Source organism: Neodiprion pinetum, chromosome 2, assembly GCF_021155775.2.
Source record: "Neodiprion pinetum isolate iyNeoPine1 chromosome 2, iyNeoPine1.2, whole genome shotgun sequence".
NCBI classification, from domain to species: domain Eukaryota; kingdom Metazoa; phylum Arthropoda; class Insecta; order Hymenoptera; family Diprionidae; genus Neodiprion; species Neodiprion pinetum.
In genome coordinates this window covers 844,480-859,201 of record NC_060233.1, presented here as the reverse complement: position 1 = coordinate 859,201, position 14,722 = coordinate 844,480, and the positions used below count along the sequence as shown (strand labels likewise).

Below are 14,722 nucleotides of genomic sequence, written 5' to 3'. Positions count from 1 at the left end.
GCAGCTAGCGTCTCATAGCCTCAAGGGAACTAACGAATCACGTGGTTCACTGCGTATGTCATTGGTCAAAGTGACAGAACCACGTGACTGAATCTCTTTCTGATAGGCTATCACTCAGGTGACCCGTTAGTTTAATTTCGGCCACGGTCTTGTATGTAAGACCGTGATTTCGGCTCAAGTGCAAAGGTCAGTGCAGGCTTCTTACTTACCGTTAGCGTTGCTGTTATTAGTAGTAGACGCTGTAGTACTTGCGTACTGTTCACGTACGCTGACATGCGCATTGTTCTTTTGCGCATAGTTGACGAACTTCAGACCGGATGGTCGGCTATTTCCACGCTATTTGCATTGAATTCGTAGAGATATACATGCAATGTATTGTAAATATTTCTACAGGTGATTCATTAAATGAATGTGTTACAGAATTCACAGAATCGAAATAAGACCGATCAACGAATCCGTCCCTCTGGCTTGAAACGTGTCTTTGGGGTAAAATTCGCTACTTTGGAAGTACGTAATCAAATTGGGCACCATGGCTAAGGTAATTATCAAAACGTTACGATAATTGCTACCCAGAGCTTCTATTCATTTCGAACTTACTATAACCTCAAAAATAATTTCTTCGCCGAGTGTCAAATAATCGTAACGAGCTTTTGAAGTATACAGTTTTTCCTCTAATTTGTAATAACGGTCAAGAAAATTGCTTCAAAATTCTAAGTTTTTACACCCGATAAAATACCTATACTTAATTATTACAGAGAAGCGAAAAACGGGAGGTTCCGATGCTGCTCAGAAAAATTTTAGCCAGCGATGCCTACCTCACAAAGCTTTTTATCAATACTATGGACAATTTCATGCCTTTTAGACAGGTTAAAGTTCACTACAAGATGCTTGAGGTCAGTACAATAACTTCAGATGCATACAACTTCACATTGATGAGCTGCGTTTATTACTGGTACGATATCACTGTTAAACATTTTTTACAACTTATTTAATAAAATTTTCCAGGTTTCCTGCCACGGTGTACCTTGGATAGCCTCCTGGTTAGCTTTTGTTTGGCTATTGAACAGCAGCAGCTTATACCAGATGCAGGTCAACTTCATGATAGGTAAGCTCATTATTTTCAAGTGAATTCATAATATACGTTTAAAAAATTCACCTAAACATCATGAAATATTGGAAATTCTTGTCGAGTTATAACTGCACTGTTTGTTCTTCAATTTTTATGTTTACTTTTATTTATCGTTGTAGGATTACTTTTGGACATAGTTGTCGTCGCGCTGATAAAAGCTTTGACACGTCGGCGTCGTCCAGCCTTCAATGATGACCCATTCGCCATGGGGCCAGACAAGTTTTCCTTCCCTTCCGGTCACGCATCTCGTTCAATGTATGTTGTTTACTTCTTTTTCAATTTGTGGCCAGTAAATTGGATATTTCGGCTTCCTATGTTAGCGTGGATGGTTTGCGTTTGTCTGTCAAGAGTCTTGCTCGAGAGACATTACTTGTTAGACATCTTAGCTGGGGTATTTTTAGGGTTTGTCGAAGGATTTTTCATTGGTTTTATTTATCTTGACCACGATACCTGCGTTTCCCTAGTATCTTGGATTTCTGATGAGAAATTAGAGGGTGGTGAATATCACGTATGAGAAAAAAATAAATAAATAGCTCACAGAAAGAACAACGAAGAAAAGAATTTATACGCATGGTTGCTATGAATTTATTTTTGTCAGCAATCAATCGATTTCTACGTTAATGTGTATATACTATTAATTTTTTTTTCCATTTCTCAAAGCTGAATTATTTAATGGCTAAGCCTTCTCCAATGTACTGTGATTATTATTAAGTAACCGATTGAACGTTTGTTGCTGTGAATATGAGAAATTTCAAGTTTAGTCATAATATTGTGGACGTTAATTATTATTGAAGGATGAGAGGAACTTGATTCTTAGCCTAGTATACAAGGCTTTCATTTATTATCGGCTGAGATCGATTCTCTTTCATCTTCCGAAGAGGTTTCTTTACTAAGATGAAAGTAAGAACGAAAACGTGAATTTTAAACACCACTGATAAATATTTTTTATAAACCATTTTACTTTTTTCTTCAAATCGTATTTTACTTATGATATTTACGTAAGAACGAATTTGAAAATGTTAATACAATTATTGCTGTTAATAATATTATTATTACTACAAACACCTTTATTTTATTTCATTGCCTTTACATCGCGTTGGACATTACACTACGTATTACATATATATAGAGATTTTAACATACTGTTGAACCAAAATGAACGTGTCGACACCCGCGTTTCAAGATTACCTCTTCGTTAAACGTATCTAATCATCAGCAGTAAAATAGGAAAAAAAATATACAATTATTTGCGGTAATTAATTCATAGCATATGTAATATTATTCCGATTTAAAACTTAGTATTACCAATTTGGAGTAGAGTAGGCGGTCTTCAGAGCCATTGCTGAAGCTAATCTGCTATAAGACGCCATTACACATAATTTTTATAATCTTGGAAGAACAATCCACGGTTGGATATAATTTTCCTGCAAAACCCAATTTCGAAAAAAAAAACAAAAAAAAAAAATCATGAATAATGTCAAGCTTTCATTTGAACGGATTACGAATGATTTTTTTTTTCTACAGAAAATATCAGACCGGGGTGATAATTACCATTGTTCTAATCGTATTCGGTTATCTATTGTTCCTAAATTTTTCTTCAAGGTATGTATTAAGCTATATATTCGAATGATAATACGTAGTTCGCTATCTCATTAATATACGGTGCTGCGCTATATCATGGTCTAGTGTACATACGTCGCGTGCTAGTATAGCCTCAATAATTGCAGTGAATCTACCTATATGAATCTATGTAGCTATACAGGTTCATCTATGGAGGTCTATATAGCTCGCGCTAAAAAAAGCTTCAAGCATCAATTTCTTATCTATAATTGATTCCGAGCAATATTTTACCCTAAAAACAATACTAAAAAAAGCTGCAACTGATTGGTAAAAGATAAATTCCGACTCGTCTCGTGGTTTTAATCTACGTATCGTTTTTCGGATAAAATCAGTTGTGCGTGGAGTAGGTATAACTGATACCACGATTATCATCTTTGAATTCAAGATACAAGATTGTGATTCGGAATTTTAGAACTTATTTCTTTATCAGACATTTTTGGTGATGCGGATCTCATTTTATTGCATTTTTTCTGCGTTCCTTTCGGAGTGAGTATTGATACCAGTACAAGTCAATTTTTAAAGCTGAATTTTACGTCTTCAGGTCGCTCATTGACGGTATGATCACAACCAAACTCTTCTTGCCGTTATTTTCTTTGACGTTAAACATGGCGCGATGATTTTCGAGTTGTAGAATTGATTGTAAAGTAAAACTAAAACCGTAAGTGGAGTGCAAACGTCGGCCATTTTGATTTCATACGAAAGTTTAGAATTTATTAGCCCACAATAAAATGCCTATAATTTATTTGACACAAACAATTATCTTCTAAATTTTGTGCCGAATTCACAACCAGAATAACGAATTTTCAGTGTCGAAAATTCATGTCACGAGTGATTTTTATTCTTCTACTTAAACGAAATTGGTATACGGTTTATTCTTAAATACGGCTGCACGTCTCAGCTGAATCTCACTGCATCTCTCTACCACAGAGGGGAGTGATAGAATTTCAGGTCGAGATGAGCCGCTTCGCTGCCTCCGACCTCCTGGGCGCAAGACGGCGAAGGCGACGTCTTTACAGAGGCGTTTCTTTCCCTCTCTGCCCGCTCCGCCTCGAGCATAATCGGGACGAAGGGGGTTGGCTGGTGTTCCGGTAACGCCGGTGTTGGAACTGTTGAGATTTCGGTGGTTCGCTGTTTCTGTTCCTCCTCAGAGTAGAGGGACAAGGAGCGCGGTCGCTCCGGTTTCGGGGCCGAAAACGAGGGAGAGAAGACGCTGCTGGAAAATTTGGCTCTTCATCTCGATTCGTTTCACATAAATATCGCGAACCGAGCCGACCGAGACGCCAGTTTAGGATGAGAGAACGAATACGAATAAAGTTTTTAAAGAAAAGAATAAATGTGAAATCGAACGAGATCGAAAACTTGAGCTCATTTAATTTTTAGAACACTCGATTTTTGATGATTATCCTATCCTCGTTCTTAATCATCTCTGTGTTAATGGAAATTTTTTCCCATGTGCAAGGTAAAAATTGTGTGTATCAGAATAAAAGAAAAACAAACGTAATTAATCGTACTTTTAAACTCGTATTGTTAAAATCAGTGTAGTTGCGGTGCTATAGCGTCTACATTACACGCTATTATTTACGGGTGAAAAGAAACGAAACGAAAAGAAATTATAATGATGTATATAATTATATTACATTCTTTTTTAAATAAATAAATTCAACTATCGCACTATATAATACAGAAGATGAATTATACATGTGCATTAATAAATAAAAGCCTAAAGACAAAAAGGAAAAAAAAAAAAAGAAAAACCAACTAATAACGCGACTGTTGTAATCGTAACGAAAACTTGAACTCAATTATGGAAAATTGAGTCGTTATATCACAATCAGATGAGGAAAATAATAATTGAGAATATCGAAGTGTGAAAAACATCCTAATTTGTCATTCAATACTCACACGCATGCATAATGCAATCTATACTTATAAAACTACGATATACTGCATGTACAAAAAATGCATGAGTTGCTAGAAAAATATAGACAAAAAAAAAAAAAATGAATTAATAAAATAACTCGGCCGACACAACCTTAAGAGTATTGCGATCTGTGCTAAAATCTATTTTCACTTTGCCACGAAGCGCAAAAGAGGCCAAATTATTATACATATATGTATATGATGCATGTAATTTTTCCTGATCGCTGTACATTATGACTTGTGTACCTAATTGTATATGGATAAAAATAACCGCCGGACAGCGCAATAATTATACAAGTGTCAGTATCACAGTTATATATATCGGAGTTAAAATTATGTTTAAAATGTCATAATATACAGACTTGCGCGAAGTCTTGATTCATCGAGACTATCTACAGGATTCAGCGAGAGCTGTTCAAGTCGATTTGAGGTTTTAGATATTTATCATGGAGAAATTCGTAGCTCGATTGTAGTTTGCTATGCACTAAAAATTTCCTGATCAGAACTGAAACCGTCTCAGAGAATACGACTTGTTGCTTTTAAAAAATTTTCACGATGCTGATTTGCATAATAAATAATAACAGGAACAACGACAGAGTTGAGAGGAACTTGTGCGCCGGCGTGTCCCGATTTTTTCTACACATCTACGCGCATAGATGAAGGTATTTAGTAACTCATTACAGGGTCACTCACCCTGTTCGCTCAGCTGGTTGTCCCAAGACAGCCGTATTGTGTATGATCTGTAATTAGGAGGGGTAAAACGTGAGGCAATAAGTGGGGGGGAAACTTCGAGGATTGATCACCGGACGAGGATCACTTACGTTACCCATGGAACATACTGGACGAGCCGCGGCGTATCTTCCATACGAACTCCTGGAAGCCGATCCATTTACACTGTAAACCGAAGAAAACTTAATTCACTCATCAGCCTCACGTTTCCACTGATCTTTTAAGAAAGATTCGTTTATAAAACGCGAGCATTTTTTACGCTCTTTTCCATGCGTGTTTTCCGTACACAAAGTAACCGTTTCCATGACGGTCGAGTGAGTGCGAATGCGCATGCGCGGAGTATTGAAAAGACCACTTTTAAGTCCTAGGCGTCGAAAGTCGTCTTTTCTGTACTCCGCGCATGCGCTGTAGCGAACAAATCTGACATTACGCGACCCTAACCTCAATTTTGAGCTTCGTAAAAAAACGTGTAACACACTCTTGTTGTATAAAGAATCGTGTGCAACAAGGAGGCGACGGTCTTTTCGCCTCGCGTATTTGCAATATTCGTCTTCGGTTCACCTACGACTCGTATTGCAAACTTACGCTCGGCTCGAAAAGACCGAGTTTGCCTCCTTGTTATACAATATATTATTCTCTTGTATGCGAACCTGGAGTCGTTGCTGTTGTTGTTGGGTGAAGGGCTGTCGAACGCTTTCCCAGGGGATAAGCCATACCTGCTGATCCTAGTGTCTTGAACTTCTGTGTATGAAAAAATTTAGCGAAGTTTGATACTCGTGTGAAATCGCACGGTATTTACGTTGGGAAACCAGCAAGACATGCGCTACGGCCTCGACATGTTGGAATTACGTTACTACTGCATTTTATAAGGTTCAGCTCATCAAGTTTGCTCAACGCCTTCACATACCAATTAGCCACGTGCGTCTAGCATTGACCGATTTTAAACCTGTCTCACGTGCTTGAATAAACTTGAGACATCGAATATCGAACTGCGCTGTATTTTATACATATAATATTTTAACAATATCATTCTAATCACCATTGAATGTGATTCGAACTATTCCGATCGTGTCAAGGTTCAATTTTTATGTTTCTTATTCAATTTCCGAGAGAATATGCGAGGCATAAGAAATTAAATCAGCATTTGTCGATAGATGATAATTGTTATAGACAAGACGACTTAAACTTGTTTGACTGTAAAATTTCTCTGTGCAACGTCTAGGTTCAGGGAAATTATTTACACTATTTTCAGAATCTTAAAAGTTATTTTATTAACGGGTGAAAAATTTTCCTTTGAATCACGTAAATTGCTAACAGGTCAGCTGTGGCAGTTGGATATACTTAAAGACGAGTGCATTCTGCAGCGGTGTAGAAACTTTATGAAGAAAACTAGTTCGTGCATAAACGCGCAATTACTCCGGACTGAATAATTACGTCTAAGGCGGTACATATTCAGCGAAATAGCTAACCTCTTCTGTCGTTTTTTTGCAAGTCAAATTTTTATTTCTACTTGTTTTCAGCTTTACGTCTTACAATATCAAATGTCTGACTGTGTCATTTTTGAAATATAATACACGTCTTAACTCACCATCGTCGAAGAATCCGTGAAACACAACGAATTTGTTATTCTGTGAAATGATTCTGGTGAGACCGTAATGCTTTCGAAGAAAAGCTAGAAGTTTTTCCGAAGGTCTGTCAATGGCGAGTTTTAAAGGTGTGATTTTCTCCTCCTGGAAAAATGGAAATATACGTATAACAAGAAGAGAAGCATCTGAAGAGGAACTTTCGTCCTCTGAATTCTATAGTCGATATAATTTCTTTAGTAATTAGTACCGTTTTTCCGCAAACTGCGAGCGTCCGACGAGAAACCACACACTGAGATTAAAAAAACGACAACAAAAAAGAATGAAAAAAAAAAAAAAATTTAACCGACTTCCGACGGAATTACCACGATATCTATCTATATACATGTATCCAACGTGCATACCTATATTTAGACAAGTATGTGGGCACAGATGCGCACTGTACCCACCGTACACCGGCAAACATGTTTGGCATGCAAGCGAGAAAATTCAGGATTAAATTCGTTGGCTTAAAAAATGCGTTCGTTTATCTAAATTCAGAACGATTTTTCTACAAGTGATGTCGAGTTTGCGTTACAATTTCAGTATTTTAGGAAGTGGAACTTTGATTCGATTTCAATTCAACTTATTCGCTGTAAACCATTTTGATTTATTTTATAAACAAATTAGAACACTAGACCAACACATTTGTCTACGAAAACAAAACCGAGATATCAAATTATAGGGGCAGAGTTAATGTTCCGAATTTGATAAGTTTTGTAAATGCCCAATTCCGAATTATTTGGTGGCGAAACTTGAAGTAAAGAAATCAAACTTTGAAGAAACGTCAAAGTTCCGAATGGTCGGAAAGCCGACGGCTCAAAGTTTCGAAATGCAAGATTCCGAAAATTCAAGTTACGATAGAGCAAAGTTGCGAAAAATAAAGTTTCGATAGAGTAAAATCCCGGAAGTTGAAATATACTCAGACAGCGTAGTTTACTCGACGAATGGGTGTAAAAATCAGAAAAACCGAAAATAACGTAAAAATATCGAGAATCCAAAAGAAAGAAAGTTCAAAGTGATAAAATTTCACCAAGCCAGAAATTCACAGAACTGAATTTCTTCGATCGATCAGAATTTTGATGCCTCAGTTTTTAATTTTTTTATTTTCCCACTTTCGGAACTTTAAGAGTCGGGTTTCGGACCATTCGAAGCTTTGATGTGTGGTCAAAATTTGATCTCTTCACTTTAAGTTTCGCCACCAATAAATTCGGAATTTGGTCTTTCGGGCTTCTCAAATTTGGAATTTCAACCTTACCCTGATTATACGGTACGTTGTGCACTTTGCACCGCTAAGTGCGAATATACAAGGTATATTATAACCTAAGCTGGAGCCTAGAGGTCGGCACGCTTCGGCAATAAAGCTCTGGATAATAAAAGTTTATACACACGGCAAGCATGTGCTGATACAGAAGATTACCGCAGCCAGTTCGCTGCCGGGATTCGTGGACGTAAAAATCGAGCACGCAACGTGGCTGAAGCTGATAATGCAACCCCGTCTCGTCGAACATGAAGAGATTCTTCGAACCTGTCTTCAGAAGCCCAACCACGGACCCTTTGCCCCTGTAAAATTTCAAAGAAAATTCATCATGCCACTGTAGCTTATATATGATAACATTTTGCGGGATCGCGAGACGCAAATCGAACGATTATTCGAGTTTCAATGAAATGTGCAGTAGACGGGACGGCGTTTTTCACCCTGCTTGCGGAAGCCGCTCGTTAATCCTGCAAGCACGAAGTGCCGCAGTCTAGACCCGCCTCAACCCGGCAGGACGTCCGCCGCATCCAACATTGATCCGAGAAAAAGCTCACCCGCCCTTTGCCTTCTTTACCCGAGAATCGCCCCGCTGTGCCTCTATAAATTCACTTAAACCGAACTGCAGGAAGTCCTCGAGCTTTTCTATTTTCGTCGTCAGAAACAGTGACGCGAAATTCAGAGATATGTTTCGGATGGCTCATTTTTTAACTTAAATTTTTTTTTTTCAAGGTTTAAGTTTTGTTTTTAAGGCTTTAAGGAACAAGATTAATTGGATCGCGATTAATATATACAAGTCCGTAAGGTGTACAGATAAAAATAAATAAAAAATGTTACAATTATTGGTAGCGACCTCTAAATACTTTTCTACCTCCTCCAGGTTTTACAACAATTTTTTCTTCAGTATCTGTCACAAATTTTTCGAGTGGCACTTTAAAAAACAAAATGTTTAAAAATGATCCACCCTAAAATATAGTTGTAATAAAAATTTATCCGAGATAAAGAGGTTACGCATGATAGAAATATTGGTATAATGCAGATGCAGGAACAAAGAATACTATATATAATATCAATTACTGATTGGCTTCGCTGTCGACGAGAAGGTAGACCAAATGATCCGTATCCCTGAGCTTTTGGGCGCTGGTGATGGTCTTGCTGAGGCCCTGAGCTTTCGCCGAGGCCTCGCCCATGTCGTCGAGAACCCTGGTGAGTTGTTTCTGGCATTCCCTGAAAGTAAACAATTACCATTATAACGACGCACAACACATCGTGGTTCAAGATTCTGATTGCCAGTTCCTGTCATCGCTCACGATTAAGCAAGCACCGATTAGTAGGTGCGAATTGCGTGCGGTTTAAATTCATTCCTTCGTGTCACTGACGTGCTTCTGCGGCTGATTACAATGCGAGAAAGTTATCAGATCGCTTAATTGGGATTCACCCTTCCAGGTCCTCATGCCTAATCAGCCGGAACACGCGACCGCGAGTTGCGCCGACAGATATTTTGATTTATGGAAGGTGGAAGCTCCAATTCAGGAGGTCTGCAAGAAGTTAGAGTTAACCCTTTCAGTTACACATTTTTCAACTCAATATTTACGAATCTGAAGTAGGAATTTGATCATTTTTAAATCCAAGACGGTGGATCCAAGATGGCGGATCCAATATGGCGGATCTAAAATCGAAAAACTATCAAAATTCGATGATTTCGATCAGAATTCGTTACTCGGGGGTTTTTGGTGTTATACGAAGTAATGAAGATCGTTTGAAGTCGTAAATAAACTGTGATAAGGCTAGGATATGGAAATTTTAAAAAGGAAAGAGTTAAAAGGTACAGACGAAAAATTTGAATAACGAAATTAAAAGTCTGCAACTCTTGAGTACGTTTTATTGAATAGCATGTATGATGAGCTGTTTACGGGCAGTTACATGACCATGTGAGGCACACAAATAGGTATTCAACGAACACTTAGAGATAACGAGAGTCTATCCCTCGTCACAAACGTGATCGCCGTGTCACTCGACCACTGTATGACGTCACGAGCTTCTCATTTAGCGTGTCTGATCGTTGATTGCCTCGGTCGTAATTCACTTTTCACGCGTTTCAAGGGACTGTCGGATGAATTCGTCGATCGGCTCAGGGTTAAACAAAATTTACTGTGCAATTTGGAGTAATAAATTTTGTCGTTGTTGCGTTTGGGTTCACGCGTATCGCTTGGATGACGGAAAAGATGGGGGAAATTATTTCAAACAATTAACGATTAAACATCGCCAATGAGGAATGATAACTCGGGAAAATTGTGATATCAGGATGGCCACACAACTGAAAAAGTTGGAAACCCTGGAAATGTCAGGGTATTTAAAAGGGGTCATGGAATAAACCTGGAATTGTCAGGGGATTTTTAATTTGGTCGTGGGAAAAAACTGAAAATTTCAGTTGTCGGTTTTCTATTATGGTAATTAGAAATGATTTTTTGAGGTGACAAATTTACTTCTTTTTCACTTTTTTTTATAATTATATTTTTCTTCAATTCGAATTGAATTTGAACCGAACATAGAGTTAATAAGCTGAACGATTTAGGTTTCAGTAACTTACTAGAACTGGGAAAATGTCAGGGAAAACTGGGTTTTTGGTCCTGGAAAAGCTGGAAATGTTGTGAAATTTCTTCTCTCAAAAATTTGTGGCCACCCTGGATATGGAGTTTGGATGATTTCGGTATAGTCCGCGCTTTGCGCCTACGAGGCCGATCGCGTCTTTCGCCCACGTCAAGTAGTAAAGAATCGAGTGCTAGGGAACGGGCACCGCGAAACGAGTAGAGAAAATTTTCATGGTCAGACGCGCGGTTCAAGCGACCTTTGCGTAATTCTGTGAACGTGAACCCATATTTGACTGTGTCTGCATGTATATGTCATCCGTATGTATGTACATACGTGCAATAAGCATAAGCAGCAGCAGCAGCAGCAGCAGCGTCGTCTGACTATAAGAAGAATTCAGAAAATCAACAGCGTACAGTCATTTTACGCTTTATAACAGTAATACTGATATGCATAGAATTTCGTTGTCTGCAAAAGTAAATATAAGGTTTTCACCAGAATCAGATATTCTTCAAGGACACTAGGATGGAGAGAAATTAAGTACCCTGGTAAAAAAGAATTTATAAGATTTTCAGCGATTTTTTTCAGATATTGGAACATTACGTATTTTCGTAAAAATTTGTAAATATGTAACATAGTTTTTTATAAAAAGAAAATGTATATATTCGCACAAAATTATAGATTTCTATAAAAACTAGTCCTTTTTACTAACTATGCGTATCTACAATACCGTAAAAAAATAAAAATAAAAATATATATATGAAAACTTTTGCAATTTCTATAAAAATTCGTTGTACCTAATAGCAATTTTCACATCATTATTGCGTGTGATTCACGCCTCTGGGGGGCTAATTTGTTTCGTCATGAATATCGTAACATACCAGTGGTGTTAATATGCGTGATTTAAGACTTACAAGACGTTTTATTACATATTATTGTTATACAAGTTTCACCCTGTATTATGCAAGGATAATTATTCATCGAAAGCGTAAGTATTATTTTCATAGAACGGAAGTTTGAAAACCGTAACTAAAGGCAGTAAAAATTCGCGCAATGGATAAATACATCGATGCATCAAATTGAACGACATAAGATCAACCGAAGTCGTTGCGAGTGAAAGTTGGCCCGATTGTTCGAGGCGTAATGAGAGAAGAGAGGAAAAAACGGAGACAATAAGCACGGACCAGCGTGATGGGCAAGTGCTCGGTGGGGAGGGGGTCTAATATCGATCAAACGGTCTCATTCAGCCTGATTTGTAGGGTTTAACTGATGTAACTACGCGCATATAATAGCAAGGAGTTTCCGGAGTATGAAGTGTGGTTAAATGGATCCAAGATTTTTCGTACATGTAAATAAACCGACTGTTATTATTTGACGCATGCCGTATTTTACAGCCGAAGGTAGAGCTACGTTTTATTTTTCGATTCAGTAAGTCGAAAGGAAAACTTCGATTCAATAAGATGGAAAGGTCATATATTTCTTATGGAAAATTGAACAACTTTTAGCATATGTAGATTCAATCGAATTAATTAATAGTAATTGATTCTTTACCGCAATAATGTAATACACATGCTGAATTCCAAAAGTTTCAGAACGTTTGAAGCTTAGGTTCGATGTATAATTAACAACAATCTCTTGTCTAGAAAACTGGTCAAGAGGAATTTTGCCTTTCACTTTTAATCTCGCCTGATCGAAATTAAACTGGCTACAGAGACGTACTGTATCATCTTCAACATTGTTTACACATTATACTTACGCAAACTCGCGACGATCACCCCTAAACTCCTCGAGCATCAGGCTTTGCGATATCTTGTTGATTTTCTTCGGCAGGAGCTTATTGATGTTGAAGTTGAACTCCATCTTTACGATTATTCAAATTCGTTCACGGATCTTCGGGTTATAACGTAGTTATGTAACGAAAGAATGCAAGCAAGAAAAAGAAATGGTGAATTTTATCTTGTCACAGCCTGATCTTCAAGTGACACAAACTTAATTGCACATCGTCTCGTATTTCAATCACTCGCAGCGGCGTTTGCAAGAAATTTAATCACTTACGTCCAGTGACGACTAATAAATTGTCTCTTTAAAAAACAAGTTTATCCGCGCATCAATCACAGGCTTTGACAATATTCCAATACCATTTTTTCGTCAACTTTTCACCATCCAAAGATACTCCCATCAATCTCCGTTGCTTTTTTATTTTCAATTTTTTTACATCCCGTCGTCTGCTCTGCTTATACCGGAAGGTCGCGTGCGGACGTAGCAACTTCACTGATTATACCTTATATCTGGCAAATCTTGAAGATAAACAAATATTTTTCGCTCGTAAGGATCAAGCGCCGCACAACATCACTTGATTGTGAGCCCGTTTAACGGAGATAATGATCTGCGCAATAAATCGCGGTAGCTTGTTGCGAATTACTGCACGTATGTTCCGTACCTGTAAGTTACCGGATCAATACGCTGTACACATTGGAGTGTAGAATTCGGTGTCTGTCTCTGGTTTAATTTTAATTGACAGCGGGCTGATGACGTTCACTTTACCTTAGATCCCATCTTGACTCCCAATCGAATTTTTCCGCGTTTTCAAATTTCCCGCTCGTCTTGTTTCTCTTATTTTTCTGCCTATTTTTCTTTCCCGTACCTTGTTGAAGCGAGCGCGTTTGAGCCGATACTCGACGCACCCGAGACACGTGGTGTATCCTGTACGGTCTCGGACCTAACTGACTCGCTTGACGCCCAGATTATTTTTTCCGTAAACTCGTAGCCTGCTGGCCCCCGTTCCGCACGCGCAGAGCGAAGGCTGAATCGTGGAGGCGGCGCGTTACGTCTATGTTACGTCACCGGCTGCGCTCTACCTTGCCGGCGGTTCGCGGGGCTGTTCTTATCGACTGTCGGTAAGTGAAACTTCGAGATGTTTGTTATGTTGATAAAAATAATCCCTGTCTTAGTTACGGTTGTTAACTAAGTGATCTGCTCAACTAACGAACGGAGACCACGATTACAAACAAATTCCAACTATCGTTCGTCTCAACGACATTATTTGTACCGTTAGAAAGAAACGTGTATTGCTTGACGATTTGAAGATTCCCCCGGAACGATCTAGATGAGGGTTCAGACGGCTGACAATGGAAGGACGTATGAGTCTGATGATATTTATAGTATCGATAAGATTTACAGTATTTATTGATATTTTTATTTACTTTGTGTGAATCCTAAATCGGAGTAACGGTATTCTTTGGTTCAAATTTTAAATATTCTTAACGCGGCATGAAGCTTAAAGCATTTGACTGGTGAGAAAAAATGATGACAATTTTATGTATTTTTAAACGATAATATGCCTTGAATAAAAAAGTTGAACGTCAGACAGGAATTTTTTAGAACGTATTTGTAAATAGGTAATCGGTAAAAATTTGAAGTAAATATTTGCGAATCGTGATCAGCAAACCTGAATAACGCGTAATTTTGACACTCCTTACAAAAGTGGAAAGAGGTAAAAAAAAAGTTGCTCACAGCGCACCGATACTGGTAGGTTTAGCCTTGGCAACTGTCCAGACAATTATAATTTACAAGCATATATGTAAAGTAAATTATTATTCTCGCGCCTAACGACCCTGCAATGGCGTCGTCGCAATCCTTTCGTCAATATTCAAAAACTGTAACCTGGTACCTACTTATTCGTTTTCACCATATGTAAATAATCAATAAAAGAAATCGTTTGTCATCGCGCACAGCGGAATATTTTGAAATAATGCTATTGAACCAATCACGTATTCAAGCTTTGGCGAAAGCCTTAAAACTAAGATACGCGTGTCACGATACTAAATTCACTGTTTATAATTATGTTTTAATAACCTT

At 38.0% G+C, this 14,722-nt stretch overlaps 2 protein-coding genes across 5 annotated transcripts; one reads left to right on the top strand and one right to left on the bottom strand.

Moving 5' to 3' along the window:
* Positions 1-69: 69 nt before the first annotated feature.
* On the top strand, positions 70-2,915 carry LOC124213248 (polyisoprenoid diphosphate/phosphate phosphohydrolase PLPP6). 2 transcript variants are annotated; one of them, XM_046614352.2, is made up of 5 exons: positions 70-186; positions 421-538; positions 756-893; positions 1,006-1,105; positions 1,249-2,915. In XM_046614352.2, exons 2-5 carry the CDS (start codon positions 530-532, stop codon positions 1,641-1,643), a joined length of 642 nt encoding a protein of 213 aa, XP_046470308.1. In that variant the 5' UTR covers positions 70-186; positions 421-529; the 3' UTR covers positions 1,644-2,915. The 2 variants fall into 2 exon arrangements, with proteins under 2 accessions (XP_046470308.1, XP_046470309.1); XM_046614353.2 differs by lacking the exons at positions 70-186; positions 421-538 and adding an exon at positions 590-655.
* On the bottom strand, positions 1,416-13,602 carry LOC124213245 (alpha-tubulin N-acetyltransferase 1). Of its 3 annotated transcripts, XM_046614345.2 has the most exons (9): positions 13,409-13,602; positions 12,621-13,304; positions 9,353-9,502; positions 8,412-8,583; positions 6,987-7,128; positions 6,049-6,139; positions 5,491-5,563; positions 5,363-5,409; positions 1,416-3,962 (listed from the first exon to the last, which is right to left on the bottom strand). In XM_046614345.2, the coding sequence occupies exons 2-9, from the start codon at positions 12,722-12,724 to the stop codon at positions 3,668-3,670; spliced, it is 1,074 nt and encodes a 357-aa protein (XP_046470301.1). In that variant the 5' UTR covers positions 12,725-13,304; positions 13,409-13,602; the 3' UTR covers positions 1,416-3,667. The 3 variants fall into 3 exon arrangements, with proteins under 3 accessions (XP_046470301.1, XP_046470299.1, XP_046470302.1); XM_046614343.2 differs by having other exon boundaries at positions 12,621-13,602; XM_046614346.2 differs by having other exon boundaries at positions 1,416-3,959; positions 12,621-13,602.
* Positions 13,603-14,722: the final 1,120 nt, after the last annotated feature.